General features: G+C 44.7%; 1 protein-coding gene across 1 annotated transcript; it reads right to left on the reverse strand.

The window, feature by feature from the left end:
* Window positions 1-9189: 9189 nt before the first annotated feature.
* On the reverse strand, window positions 9190-15627 carry LOC123408483 (chaperone protein dnaJ 10-like). The gene is made up of 10 exons (XM_045101584.1): window positions 15228-15627; window positions 15070-15129; window positions 12152-12234; window positions 11748-11907; window positions 11467-11596; window positions 10549-10707; window positions 10223-10401; window positions 10035-10115; window positions 9810-9953; window positions 9190-9566 (listed from the first exon to the last, which is right to left on the reverse strand). The coding sequence occupies exons 1-10, from the start codon at window positions 15312-15314 to the stop codon at window positions 9465-9467; spliced, it is 1185 nt and encodes a 394-aa protein (XP_044957519.1). The 5' UTR covers window positions 15315-15627; the 3' UTR covers window positions 9190-9464.
* Between the last annotated feature and the right edge of the window lie 226 nt (window positions 15628-15853).

The following is a 15853-nucleotide window of genomic DNA, read 5'->3' on the forward strand; positions in this document are numbered from 1 at the left end:
CCTTCTTGAGGTTCCCATAGTCCACCTTGTTCCTGTTCACCTTCTGAGTCCCCTCACCCTCCTTGACAAAGATGTCCATGAGGGTGAGAGATCGTTTGCTCTTGTTCTTTCTTTTACCTTTTGACTTGGAGGTAAGTCCAAGTCCTCCCTTTCCTACAACACCCTTTTGAGTGCTCAAGAGATCGTTCAGACTCTTCTCACCTTGTCTGCATGACACAAGGCCCTTCTCAAGTTTCTCCTTTAACTTGGCATTTTCTTCCACAAGATGAACATGCTCACAACAGGGGTTAGTTGCACAAGTATTATCAATTAACACAAAGGGAGGACAAGTAGAGATCTCCTTGGTAAGCTTGGCTTGGAGTTGATCATGAGACTCTTTCAGAGCGAAATGAGCACCTTTCAATACTTTGTGGGCCTTGTCAAGTATGTCAAACTCTTCTTTGAGTCTATCACGGCCAACCTCAAGAGCATACTTTTTAGATTTAAGCATGCGAGTAAGAACAACATCATGATCTAGTTTCTTTTGCATTTTAGTGCAGTCATCGTTATATGACTCCTCAAGAGCCAAACGAAGAGTGCGCTCTTCTTCTAGAGTACTAGATAATTCGGCAATTTCATCGGCATAGTCACGGCTATGTCCATGAAGCTCGGAGATGGTCTCCTCATGAGACTCAATGAGGTCAGTGGCCTCACCCAGTTGTTCCAAGAGGGCAACAAAATGCTTCTTGGTTTCTCCCTTAATAGTGCATAAAAACTTATAAAGATCATGCTCATTAAGTTCTCCAACATCACTATCTTCTACACAATTTAACAATGAAGGAGCAGAAGCAATGTTGGTCTTAATGGTAGGAGTTACCTGATTGGTACCTTTTGCCATGAGGCACTTGGTGATGTGGTTCTCGTTGGGGGCGTTCAAGAGAGACACCTTCTGGGAAGGAGTAGTTGCTATAGCAACAGTTGCCGTTGCCACTGTATCATCATCATCATCATCACCAGAAGGATACTCCTCCAAGGCCACCATTCCTTTTGGGTGAGGTTTCTTCACAAAGTTGTTCTTGATTGGAAATGATTTGGTTTTGTCTTTGCGAATGAGCTTGCCTCCGTTGTCTTCTCTCTTCTCATAGGGGCATTCTGCCACGAAGTGACTCACGTTGCCACAGTTATAACATGTCCTTACTCGTTGTTTGGGTTTGAATCCACTTGAGTTGTTCTTGTTGAAGGTTGGTCTTGAGTTCCTTTTATTTCCCCAGAATTGCCTTGATGCAAGAGCCATGTGCTCATGATAGGCATACTTTGTGTCTTCAGGGCAGCTCTCCTCTTCCTCATCTTCTTCTTCTTCTTCAAGCATTGCTCTTGCTTTCAACGCAAGTTTGGGTGAAGTGGTTTTTGATCGGACATGAGCAAGTGCATTGTCGGCTGTTTCGTTCATGATTGACATTGCAATGAATTCATCCAACACTTCACTGGAAGACAAGGAGTGGAAGTCTGGCCGCTGCCGAATGACAGATGACATGGCTTTATTGAAAGGCATGATGGCTTTGAGAAACTTGCGCTTGACCCAAGTGTCATCCACATCCTTACTTCCATGGTCCTTTAGTGCCACAGCAATAGCCGTCACCCTCCGATAGAGATCACGAGGATCCTCTTCTTCCTTCATCACAAACTCATCGGCCTGATCAAGTATCACTTCATAGTTGGATCGTTGAATACTTGAGCTTCCCTTGTACAACACCAAAATATGCTCCCAACAATCCTTGGCCAATGTGAAGGGACGTAAGTGGGGAAGATCTTCAGGTGGCACAGCAGACTGGAGAATAAACAGCGCAGAGTGATTATATTGATTGTCTGCATCTTCCCTTGGAGTGAGGTTGCTTGGGTCATGGGGGTAATATCCTTGCTCGATAATTCTCCACAAGTTTGTTGAGCTGTGATTCAAATGAGACTTAATAGAAAATACCCAGTTAGCAAAGTCACCTTTTACAAGTTTAGGAGGAGGACCAACAGGATTAAGACGAGGTGCGAGAACGGGTCCTCCATATGTCATGGGAGGTGGAACCGAAGCATGTGTTCCCGTTCCATCCTTTTCGTGAGGTGAAGCAGGTTGCATACCTTTAGCCGCTTCCTTAGAGGAGTTGGCCTCCGAATCGGAAATGGTGGGTTTAACCACTAAAGCCGGTTCGGGTGAACTTTTAAGACCATCAATTAATTCCTTAAGCATGGTTTTGACTTCGCTCGTCAAGGACGTCTTGAGGGCGGCCATAGCCGTATTCAAGTCGTCCCTTGTGACCGAAGTCAAGTCCATGTCCTCGGGTTGCCCACGGTTAACTTCCTCTCCGCCTTCCATACTCTTCGGGTGGTTAAACCCTTAATAAAGAGACGTGGCTCTGATACCAATTGAAAGGATCGATATGGTTGGCTAGAGGGGGGGTGAATAGACAACGTCCACTTTTTAATTAATCTTAACAAGTTAAGGCAAACACTATACGGGTTCACAAATAATATGACAAAGAGGTGACCCCTATAAAAGCTATCAACAAGACCTATTAAGACAAGTAAGATATAGTCACAAGTAAAAGCAAATACAAAGTAAAGGTTAGAGATAACCACAAGTGGAACCGATGGAGACGAGGATGTGTTACCGAAGTTCCTTCCCTTTGACAGGAAGTACGTCTCCGTTGGAGCGGTGTGGAGGCACAATGCTCCCCAAAAAGCCACTAAGGCCACCGTATTCTCCTCACACCCTCGCACGATGCAAGGTACCGTGATTCCACTATAGGTGCCCTTGAAGGTGGCGACTGAACCTTTACAAACAAGGTTGGGGCAACTCCACACAAAGCTTGGAGGCTCCCAACAAGACCACGAAGCTTCACCACAATGGAATATGGCTTCGAGGTGACCTCAACCGTCTAGGATGCTCAAACACCCAAAAGTAACAAGATCCGCAAGGGATAGGTGGGGGAATCAACTTTTCTCTTGGTGGAAGTGTGGATCTAGGCCTTCTCAACTAATTCCTAAAGAATCAACAAGTTTGATTGGCTAGGGAGAGAGATCGGGCACTTTTAAGCTTGTGAAGCAACAATGGAGCTTGGAGAGGTAAGAGATAAGGTTCCTCAGCTAGAAGAACACTTTATATAGTGGGGGGAAAATTCAGACCGTTTTCCCACGCTCTGCCCGAGATCCAGCGGTACTACCGCTGGGAAGGAGCGGTACTACCGCTGCCTAGCGGTACTACCGCTGGGAGCAGTGGTACTACCGCTGGGGCTTCCAGCGGTACTACCGCTGGCCCTTGGTAGTGCAAAAGCACTGCTACCGCCGAGAAAGTCTTCGCAAAAGGGTCCGTCCACGAACTACCGCTAGGTAGGTGGAACAGGGCACCTGGAGCGGTACTACCGCTGACTTGGGGCGGTACTACCGCTAGCCAGCGGTACTACCGCTGACCAGGGGCGATACTACCGCCAGACAGCGGTACTACCGCTGACCAAGGGCGGTACTACCGCCAGCCAGCGGTACTACCGCTGGCTGCAGCGGTACTACCGCTGGCAGTCCAGCGGTACTACCGCTGGGACCAGCGGTACTACCGCTGGGACCAGCGGTACTACCGCTGGGGACCATTTTGCAGAGAAGCTAAGAACACACCGGCGAGGGCCGCTCCAAAGATAAAGGAAAGGGAGAAAGAGAGGTGTGCGTGTGCAAAGATAGATTCCACCCAAACCTTTCCACTACGGATCCCCTCTTAATAGTACGGCTTTCCTATGACTCAAATAAAGAGAATCTAGGAGGGCGCCGTGCTTCCGTTCCAGAAGAGAGGAGTCGTGTCGTCTTGTGCCGTTGACGAGTGTTGCCTGAAACCTTGACACACACGATTAGTCCTGTACGGTACTGTCATCAATCACCAAAATTACTTAGGCATAAACTATGCCTCAACATCCTGGATAAGGCCAAATCCACGGGACATATCTGCGGTGTCATACCTCTTCTACTGGAGGGCAACAGAGTGTCCCTCTTACAGTACACCAACGACACCATCATCATGGTCGAAGGCTCCCACACTAATACCTCGAACCTGAAGTTCCTCCTGCTCTGCTTCCAGCAGATGTCGGGCCTGAAAATCAACTTCGACAAGAGTGAAGTGATGGTGATGGGTTATGCTACGTCTGAGACTCAGCCCATCGTGGACCGCATGAACTGTCAGATGAGAACCTTCCCCACCTCCTATTTGGGGATCCCCATTAGTCCCATGCATCTCTCGGTGGCAGACCTGCGACCCGTGGTGCTCAAACTCTAGCATCGTATCGAACCATGGCAGGGCCGGTGGGTATCTAAAGCGGCTCGGATGATCCTCATCAACTCTTCCCTATCTAGCCTGCTCATGTTCCTTATAAGCTTCTACAGCCTACACGAAACGCTTCACCATGAGATTGGTTCCGTTCAGGACAGATTTTTATGGACCGGTGATGGTGATAGACAGAAGTATCATATGGTCCGCTTGCCCGATATATGCTAGCCACGGGACCAGGGCGGCCTCGGGATCATGTCCTTCAAGCGCATGAACATTTCCTTCTTGTCCCGTTGGCTTTGGCGGATCGCTAATGGGGAAGGTCACCTATGGCTCGAGCTCATCCAAAATAAATACATGCATGGCAAGCCGCTTGCATCTGTCAGAGATCGTGCGACTCGTAGTTCTGGCAGTCAGTCATCCAGATGCTCTCGGTTCTCCGCATCGGGACCTTCATTGAGCTGGGCTCCGGGACCTCGACCGATGGGAAGCCCCGGGCCCCCATTTGCTGCCCGCTTCCTCGACCCATTTGCTATCGCGGTAGACCCACGGATTTCCGTCGAGGCGGGCCTTATTTACTTAGGGTACCTAACTTTCCGTAGGCCATTTGGGCCCCCCGGACATCGTCGCATGGCACAAGCTCCTTGTGAGCGTCGCCCTGCACCCAGACGTTAACCAATCTGTCGATCGCACTTTATGGCATCTTGAGCCTTCGGGGAAGTTCTCCATGAAGTCCCTTTACCGGGCCATCGCTGCCAATCCCGCTCCGGAGCCCTTTGAGATGATTTGGAAGATCAGGCTCCCCCTGAAGATTAGAATCTTCATGTGGTGGTGGATCCGTGGTCGGGTCCCTTCCGGAGGGGAGGTGCTCAAGCGACACGGCACGTGAGACGGACTGTGCCCCCTTTGCGGGACTGCAGAGGACTCCAACCACATCTTCTTCTCATGCATTTCTGCCCAATTCCTCTGGTCCTACATCCGCGAGACCATTGGGGGACTTTGGTATAACACCAATTTCCCCACCTATGTACCGAGATCCAGGCCTCCCCTTCTTCGAGACGGGACATTAGATGGTTGGTTATTGGTGTCCTTGCATGGACGCTCTGGACGGTTCGAAATAAGCTTGTTATTCAACGTGTGCCTCTTCGATGGGCGATTGATGCGGTGTTCAAAATGTGTGGCTTTATGCAGCTCTGGCTGCCTCTCTGGCGGCAACAGGACCAGGACGCCATCAACTCCATCATCGCAGACCTCCGGACGATGGCCATCCGCTTGGCACCGCCGCTACCTCCGCCACCACCCGAGCCGGATTAGCTTGTGCATTCGCGGTCTTTTCCGCATTGTGTGTTGTTTTCTTTTTAGGGTTTGTTGAGCTATGCCTTCAGCAGAACCCCAAGTATTTGATGTCATGATACCTCGGTGTGTGTGCTTGTATTGGAACCTATGCATGTACTCTTCGTTTGGTGGTTGCTTTATATATAAAGTGGGGTGAAAGTATTTTTCAGTAATACAAGATCATTTAGATTACTCTATATTAGTATATAGAGTAATCTAAATGATTTTATATTTCTTTATAGAGGGAGTAGCTTTGAAATGAATTTTAGAACTCCACTCCTCTAACGACTAACATATAGTGCATACGAGTTCATAGAAATATCCAGCGTGTTGCCATGTAATTCGATGGTACCTTATGTAATGTATAGAATAATAAAATCATTTTTTATGATTTAAATATGTGAGAAATTTAGGTAACCCTAAAAAATAAACATCTTAACGTAATAGTAGTCTAGATATCACAACTGAATGCATTCGATTCTAAAATGTAATTTTCCTCTATAACATTACGCTTTCCAGTTTTAAAGAGCTTATATTCAATTGAGGACTTCAATTATAATTGGAGCATCCTATTTTAATCGGGTCAATAATTTTTTAAAACTCTTTTATTCAATGCGCTTATGGTATTAAATTCAGAATTGGGTCACCCGAATTTGGTCGGATCAACAATTTCTCAAGCTCTCTCATTTAATTTTTTAATGCATTATGTTCCCTAATTTAGAAGCTCTTTCATTCAATTGAGGTATTTAATTTTGAATTTGATTTATGATTTTGACCGGCCAACAATTTTTCAAATCAACCAGCAACAACCGGCCTCTAAAAATATATCAATCTCGCGCCCCCTTCCACGATCTAAAAAAAAAGAAGCACCACCATGTGATATTGTAGTACAAATATAGTACATGTAGCCACCGTCGCAGAAATTTTCTCATATAAATATAGGTTGGTTAACGGATAACACATAATTACAACATGAATGGTCCACCAAATCATTGTATTATAAATAAAAGTAAAACACACTCTGTCATCTCCCCCATTTGCCAAACTAAACATTCCATCGATTCCAAAATAAGGGGTATAGGTTTTTTGAAAAGTCAAATTTCTTTATATGTGACCAAATCCGGAGCAAAAATATTGACATAAACAAAAAAAGTATGGAAATTCACTTCATGATGACTCTAATCATACCGATTTGATATTATGAATTTTGATATATTTCTCTACAAATTTGATCAAACTTAAAAGGTTTGACTTTTCAAAAAAATCACCTTATATTTTGAAATGGAGTGATTTTTGTTAAGAAACCCAACAACATCAACGGTGCAGTAAAGAGCGCCCAACCCTTCTGGTAGTGAACTAATGCATGTTGCATGATAGAGGTCTCTCGTGTCTTCATCGGGCAGTTGTTAATGGACCAAGTAATTCCTAATCTTGATTATGTGAGTCACTCTGAGGGCAAAAGTAGTTTGCAAACGGGTTTGCATGTAATTGTATTCTTTTAGTTTTGTAACGCCACTTTGAATTGCATGGATTTGAAACGTCGGTAGGAAAAAAACTCAGGATTTAGATGTCATGTAGCATGGAATCCTACATGATTTTCAAACACATGAATTCTGCAATATATGCCTTTGGATGGTGCATAGGAAAAAAACACGTGGATTTTAGAGGATTGAGGATAGAGGGTAGACGGAGATAGAGTGAAAATGCATTGGACTTCTAAAAAGAAAAGGAAAATAAGGCTGGAGCTCGTATTCATATTTCTGTGGAATGTGTATATAGGAATGGATTCCATAGAAATTTTAAAACCCCGATCATGTGATCCGAAGGGCTTCCTTAAGGAAAAAAATCCTTAGGATTTCAATATCCCAAAATCATATGATCCAAAGAGGCCCTTAGAAATAGTGAGGGCCTCTTTGATTCCCGGGATTTAAAAAACATGGGAATTAGATGGATCGCATGTCTGCAATAGAAGATTGTGAAAACATATAAATCTGCAGAACTGTGTGTTTAATTCTGCTAAACTGGATGTTTGGTTTGCATAAATAGGGAAAAACACAAGAATCCTAATAATCATCGTTAAATTAAGGTAAAAAACATATATAAAGGTAAGATGAAGTTATTATTACTCTACTTATGACATTTGTCTTGTTCTTTGTGCATAGGAATGTAAAAAGGAGGTTTGAGTGGATTTTCAATCTTTTGTTTTTCCTATGAAACTTTGATCCAAAGAAAAACCGCTCCATTTTTCATATAGTCCAGTTGTTTGAATTAAATGCATGAATAGTGTTACTATAGAAAAATTTCCCGTTCCTACGATTTTCATCAACTTTTCCTAAGAATCAAGGTGTTTGGTTGTACGTGGATTCTGAAAAAGCTATCGTAAGTTGTGAACTATGGCATGATTCCAAAAGAAACTGTTGTGAGTTGTTCCCAAGTCACACAAACACCACCAAGCAAATTCTAAGACAATAACTGAGTCGACATGATGTATATTGAACTTATCATACAAATTCAAATAAAAACTCCAACATAGAAGTATTCACAGACGAATTTATTTGTCCATTCTATTGAAATTTTGTACTCCCTCCGATACATATTACTTGTCGTTCGTTTAGTACAAAGTTATTTTTTGGGGGTAAAAAGGTGTTGCATCTATCCCTCCTTTTGTGAGTTGAAGCCACTAACCTCTCTATGTATTCCAAAAATAAAAAAAACTACTTGCTTCTCAAACCGTTGTTATTGTAAATGTTTTTGAGCTTGAAACTCTTCACCCCATTGTTGCATCCGTTCGGCTAGATCTGCTTGGATCTTACCCATGAATTCTCTCATAGTTCTAAGTTGCTCCTCAAGTTGTCTAGATCGGGTCTGAGTTCATCCAGTTGCCATGATGGAGCTCTGATAGTCTAGTTGAACAAAGGCACATGTCAATGCCATAGTTGTACTAACTTTGTACTCAATCAACAAGTAATATGGATCGGAGGGAGTAACATGGAATATATCTATTGCATCAGATCACTAAAAACATTCAAAGATCTTGAAAACCTTTTAGTTGTGCCATTGCTTGGGGGAATTGTAGCATCAATCATGAAAACACCACATATTCCCCATGGATTGCCGTGCCAAAAATTTCATATGCCACTTTGCACTTAACTATGGAAGAGTAACATGAGTCGTATCTATTGATGAGAACGCATATATCATGCCAATAGTCATCCATATCCATATCCATATTCATATTCATATCCTTTTCTAAAAATCCATATCCATATTCATGAGTTGTTCTCCGTATGGTGTGATCAACGACGCGTCAATTTTTTTTCCTTCCTTCTCTTTTTCATGTGACGCTTCCTATGGTTTCCAATTTTGTATCTTTTTCCCATTGAACATTGCATACCCATGCAATCCTGTAAAATCCTCCAGGTCCTTCTGGTATTCATCAAATCAAACAGGGGCCCTAAAAAATGTACAGTTTCTGCATTCTAAACAGGACATCAACTTCTTTGCACAGCACGACCGTTCATCATTAGACGCGCTTCATCGGCCAAAAAGGGGCAGTTGCAACAGAAAGCGCAGACATGTAAACCTCAAAGTCAGCAAGAAACCTCAGCTCAGGAATGACAACACCAAATCATGTACAACAATTGTGACCTACTGCTGCTGCTGTAACAGCAGCCTTAACACAACTGTACACAATAGACAGGCAATACGCGGCTGCTACACAACCGGAGAAATAGTGAGGTTATATCTGACTGATTCCGACTCATCCGTCTCCTCTACTACCACGGGTACAAATGATGCACCATGCACAGGCGACATTACATGAAATAATGGTACATGAAATCTGGTGTGGCCGTCAAGGCACCGGATCCCTCTGCGCACCTGGTGGAGCCGTCGGCATTGGGAAGTTGAACGAACAATAGGTTCCACCAAACTGGGGGGCCTCCACATATGGACTCTAGCACAACAGAAGAAAATGAATTATCAATGTCTTGTGTGGAAGGAAGGAAAAAGAGAGCAGGTAAGAGTTTCCACTATATTAACTCTGGCCCAGGTTAGTTTGAAAAGACAAAACAAGAAACAGTTCTGGCCCAAGTTCAATACGACTCCACTAAGTCAAAATGATAATGCATTTACAATGGGAGAAAGGAACAAATGTTTTCAGGAATTTCACAAGAGATGACAATTCAGGGGCAACTACCTGGGTAAGAGGAGGGTTAGGAATGGGATTGAATGATGGCTCCCGTTTTGGCGACGTATCAGGGGAGCTGCCGGCATTGTCATCCATGTTATCTATATTCTTCATTTGCGACGCTTCCCCCTCGCTAGTGTTGAGCTTAACCCCCTACATGGAGAAGAAATACAACTCATTAGATGAAATGTTACTACATTATCAACACGTGAATAGAACAAACGAACGACATACCTGGAAAATTTTCCCTAAAGTTTTCAGTCCTTTGGCACGAAGACGCAGGTCTTCTTTCTTGGCCAAGGGGTCCTGAAGCACCTGGTATCAACACAATGTTACAAATCAGTGCTAACCAGATTTTTAAGTACTCAAGAATACAAGGCACATAACATGCATGAAAAGGTAGCAGGTAAGCTGGGACAGACCATCTGGCAGACATGTGATATGGTTGCTTCTATGTCAGCAACATTAAGCTTCCACAAGGAATCAACCATAACTTTTTTGTGGTTCTGCATGTAAACTTCAAGTTCTTCCTCTGTGGTCTGGCCCTCAGCACCCATCTGCTTCTTCAAGTCTTCTTGCAGCTGCATAAGAGCTATTGCACCTGCAGTACCGCAAGATAACCGAATTTTGTCACCAACATGATACTAGCATGAACACTCACAGTACCCAAAGCTGCACCGTATCACGTATGCAATCGAGATAAAACATACCAAAACAAGCTCACAAAATATCAATGAGACAATTTTACCTGCTGCAGCTGTTACTTGGGATTTGATAAAATGGCCTTTGTCTCTGAACCATTCTGCTACAAACGGAACCCCCAAATATATTGCCTTCTTTCCAAGTTCTTTTGCAGCTTGTCTTGAATATACATAACCAATAGTATTCAGCATAACAAGCCCATATGCTGCAGGACAACGACAACATGACAAAAAGAGGGAGGAATTTCAGATTACAGATATCAAGGGTCCATCCAACAGAGCGTACAGGAGAATAAAAAAGATAATTTATTAAAGCAAAAGCATTAAACAGTTACGAAAAGGTTCAGTAAACACATTCTAGTCTAACTATAGCATTATCATGTACTCCCTCCGTTTCTAAATATAAGACCTTTTGGAGATTGTACTATAAACTACATACGGATGTACATAGACATATTATAGAGTATAGATTCATTCATTTTGCTTCGTATGTAGTCTTCTAGTGAAATACCTAAAAGGTCTTATATTTTGGAACGGAGGGAGTACTTCGGAGAGAAGAAGAGCAATTTAGGACTATGGAGTGTTCCTACAGTCCAGCTTAGATCTTCCATGCATCCTTTGCTTCAGACAAGACGTCAACAAAGATGTAATTCATTAAATATTATTTTTAGTAAGCAGATAAGAGGGACTATAAAGTTGATTGCTTTTAGTTAAGCCAAATGAGAAGCAGCTGTTACCCCTGCCAACTTACCCCGTCGAAAAAACAGTAACTGCTTTTTCCAGACGATTCTAAGAATGTCATCACATAACACTACGCTCGTGAACACATCAAATAAGGTAATCACACACTGAACCATTGAAATTGCAGCTGCTTCAAACATATCAACTGCCGGCTAAATTCTTACAGCAATAGGCAGGACAAACAAGGGGAAAGGATCCAGAGTTCAAGGAAGAAGGGAGCAAACCTGCATCACTAAGTCTGGACACCTCGGCCTCAGCAAGCCGAACGAACTCCTCTTTATTTCCTTGAACATAAAGGTGCAGCCGGTTTTTAAGTATCTCTGCAAGTTTCTCTTCTCTTTCTTTTTGAACAGCCTGCGGTCGTTGTTTACCATTCAGCAGATTAGTGGTCGAAAGAGTATTAAATGCAATGAAGATTGATAGAAATCTGATCAACAACCAAACTAATGGTCATGGAGTCGGTGCATATATTAGTAAATGATCATAGAATTTATCTAAACTAAACCTGCATTTTGTCTTGCAACTTTTTTGTGTCGATCTGTTCATCTTCGTCAAAATTATCAAGTGAAGCCATTGACGCCATTGCCAATTGACCAATATAATCCTCAAAAAGCTCACTACCGAATAGCATCGCGAAAATTGCTGCTGGATCAATTATTCCATCCCTGTAGAATGTTAACAAACAAGTTAGTGAGAATATGAGTATCATAAGATTATTTATAATATGAGGTGAAACTTTTTTTTTTCAAAAATTGCATCAATTGGATTGAAAAAAAAAATATTTGCCTCTAGTCCTTTACAAAAGCCCCGACTAACAGTACTCATGCTGCTTCGCCATAAGTGTCAAGCCCACAGCCCTAAAGTTTCTGAAAACCTCTAAGATAATTTGTCAATGGAAATCAAACATACGTTGAGATGCCAGATTTCCCGTGTGCATCATAAGCTTGGCGCTGAGCGGGGTCACTAAGCACTTGGTATGCCTCCCCTAGTTCCTGCAATCATAATTTCTCTGTGTAAACAATAGTCTTATACTAAAGAAAAAATAGGAACGCATCATAATATTCTTTCTCATAAAGTCAATAGAATCAATTCTCATTTTAAAACTGCCATGAGCACATAATACAAACTACAGCAGCTATGGAGTAGCAATGTTCAACAGACTAATTGATTATGCAACAACTTTTTGTATAACAATGTACTTACAGCTAAGTACTCCTTCTGTCCCAAAATAAGTGATGCAAATTTAGTACTAAGTTAGTACAAATTTTGTACTAAAGCAGCGACACTTATTTTGGGATGGAGGGAGTAGTACATAGTGAGAACAGTTTAAAATATAAAAGAAAGATCATGTGGCGTGTGATTAGCATAACATCATAGCCTCATAGTTATTTATGAACATAAGGTCATTTTTTCCTACTTGCAGGCTCAGACCAATTGGCTTCTCCAAATGGTTAATCTGCCTATTTTGGTCTAAATGGCCTAGCTAGATCTTCCTGATGAATATAGCAATACTAGTAAGAACATCAAACCCTCATGACTGCATCAGAATCTGAACTAGAATATATAGGTCAGTGTGAAGTTCGTATTGATGAGTGCAGCTTCAGTTGCTCTCACGATTCCTTAAAAGTGAAGAACCTACTCCAGCAGCCGCCCAAGGAGACGAGACGCACATACAATAACTAGCACCCAACTATTTCGTGTTTAAGGACAGACCCGGTGCTAGAAGCTCCCACACAAGGTAGGGTCTGGGGAAGGATTATATGAGGCAAGCCTTACCCCTGCACAGTGCAATGCAGAGGCCGCGTCGAACCCAGGACTTCTTGGCACAAGTGGGTAGTACTTCACCACTGCATCAAACCTTTCACGCATGTTTCTAACAAAAAATCTCTTTCATGCATGAAAATAACGATTGACTGATGAAAGCCAGAAAGGTTTACTACTGAAGAGTGTAATTTTTTTTTTAATATCCTGAGCTTCATTACCAAGTTTTGTTGTTGAGCAGTTCACAATTTCACATGGTTGGGCCAGTTGAAGCTTACCAGTAGCTTCTTTCGCATCGACCCTGACAATATGGCATATGCAGGGTTGAAGGTGCCAAATCATTTTTAGGCGAACTGGTGCGGCTTCTTATTTTTCAAATTGCATAATGTGAAAGCATACGTATACTTGTGAAATCTACAGTTTTTAGAGCATCTCCAACATACGCGCCAAATAAAGTGCACGTGAAAAACAGGGCTTTTAGCACGCACGCGTCCGCGCAGCGCACTCCAGCAGGCACGGGAAAAAGTGGCGTGCAAAAACAAAGGGGCGCGCGCGGGAAAAAGCAGGGGCGCGCGCTATAAATCCAGCGCCCCTCCACGCGCCCTCTCCACCGCTCTGCCTCGCCACGCGCCCTCTCCGCCGCTCTTCCTCGCACGCTTCTTCTTTCTCGCCTCGCCGCCGCCGCCGCACCACCATGTCGCCACGCCGCCGGGGAAGTTCGGGCTACCGCGGCGCCCGCGCGCGCTGAGATCCGCTCCGGTGAGACGCCCCTCACACTCGGCACGTTCGACACTGCCCACGAGGCCGCCCGCGCGTCTGCGGCGTGGCGCCTCCGGCGTCCTCGTAGGGAGATGAACTTCCCTGAGGTGGCGACGCGGGAGCGGGCACAAGAGCCCGCACCTACCCCGCGGTTTGTCACCGACGAGGACCGTCGCGAGAACCGGAGGCGGGAGCGCCGCCTCGGCATCGCTGAGATGGACAAGGAGGCCATGGCGGTGTGGCGCCAACGCTTCCCGAAGGACGTCATCAATGAGCGTGAATTCTACGCGCAAAGGGGGGCAGAGCGAGCCTCCTATCACGAGGACAGGCGTACACGGAAGGAGGCTGCGCTCTTCAACATTGAGCTCAAAGAAGCGTCGACTTGGTACGACGATGAACGGTGGAATGATGCCTTCATTACAACGTCGGAGTCGGAGGACACCTCCGACACCACCGAGTCGGAGGAGGACGACGAGTAGTAGTTTAGCCGTCGGCCTTTCTATCGTTTGTGTGAACTTGTTTGTCATGAACTTGCTTGTGGTTTAATCTTGTTTGTGTGAACTTTGCAAATTTTGGATGTTTGAGATCATCTTGTATGTGTTGTTTCTGCGCCGGCGGCATAGCGTTTGCTGAAGCGGCACGCTGGCGCGCTAAAAATTTGCAGCGCCTAGTGAAGCAACTGCCTGCTCAGGCACAAAAACGGCCGTTGCGCGCGCTGTAAAAAAAATTGTGCGCCACGCCTGCGCACGTCTGTTGGAGATGCTCTTAGAGTAGCAACAAAAAAATATAGTTTGACTGATGGAGATTCACACTCGATTGACCAGTGGTTGGCAATGTTTTTTCTTTTTTTAAGAACACAGGTCTCAACTCTCTACAAGACGGTACATAAGGTTCACTGTTTAATGATAGCCAAGTACTGATTCGTTAAATATGTATGCCAAGAAGTAAATCAAAAGTGTTATTTAACATTGTTTGTTGCAATAGTTTATTTCCATTATCTCCTTAATTTGATGAATGTGTCCTCGAGAGAAGCACTTAAACGAGTCGTGGATCAGCAGGGAAGGCAAGCTACCATGGGCACCAACAGACTAGTCAAACAAGAACACCTGCTCACAAAACCCAACTGGGGGCTGCTGGCATTATCCAAAGTCTTTGCGTTTTGGCGCAAACAGGTACGCCTATAATCGGGTTGAATCGAGGATTCTACGCTATGGGATGAGTGGCCGAGTTGCTTGGTACAGCAGCTCGGCTGTGAGCTGAGCGAAAGGTGGGCAGATTAGTAAAGGGGCAAAGGCAAAACACTTTACCTGGAACTTCCCTGCTGCCTGCGGGTCATTAGGGTTCTTGTCTGGGTGGACCTGCCTCGCCTGCAACACCACCACCACCAGAAGCAGAAGGAATCAGATACTAGAAGAAAAAAAAACGCAGCAAAGCAAGCGGCCGCGAGGAGGAGCGGGAGGTCTACCTTGATGTAATAGGCCTTCTTGATCTCCGACTCGCTGGCTGTGGGGATCACGCCGAGCACGTCGTAGTAGCCCGTCTCCTTCACCATGGCCGGCGACTCTCCCCGACCTTCGATCTGCTCCCTCCTCCTCTTCCCGATTCGCTTGCAGGCTGGGGTGGATCCACCAACTGGCCAACTGTTCGGTCGAGGGGGGAGACGGGATGCGCCGGACGGCGACGGCGACGGCGACGGCGACGGCGGTAACGGTGGGACGCCGGGCGTGGGGGGGAGAGGACGGAGGAGCTGGCTGGTGGTCGACCGGTCGGGCTTTTGGATTTCCGCCACCTGCAAAGCGCGTGGTGTCGGACAGAACTTCTGTATTTCGCTGGGAATCTACCGCGATTCCACGCCCGGCAGCCAAGTTGGATTTGGGTCTGGTCACTGGTCAGGTCAGTGGGTTGCTGCAGTCAGAGTCGTCGACCGTATGTACTACCTCGGCCTAAATCACCTCGGAAAAGTCTCCCACATGATCGTCAAACAAACTACACGCGAGGGTTGCTGGTTTTTCTTTTCTTAACCTTCCAATCGGTATTATTTTTTCTGGAGTCCTTGCCTCGTATTGACTACTATTCTTCTTTATTTTTAAG

The sequence above is a fragment of the Hordeum vulgare genome, chromosome 7H (genome assembly GCF_904849725.1).
Source record: "Hordeum vulgare subsp. vulgare chromosome 7H, MorexV3_pseudomolecules_assembly, whole genome shotgun sequence".
Lineage (NCBI taxonomy): Eukaryota > Viridiplantae > Streptophyta > Magnoliopsida > Poales > Poaceae > Hordeum > Hordeum vulgare.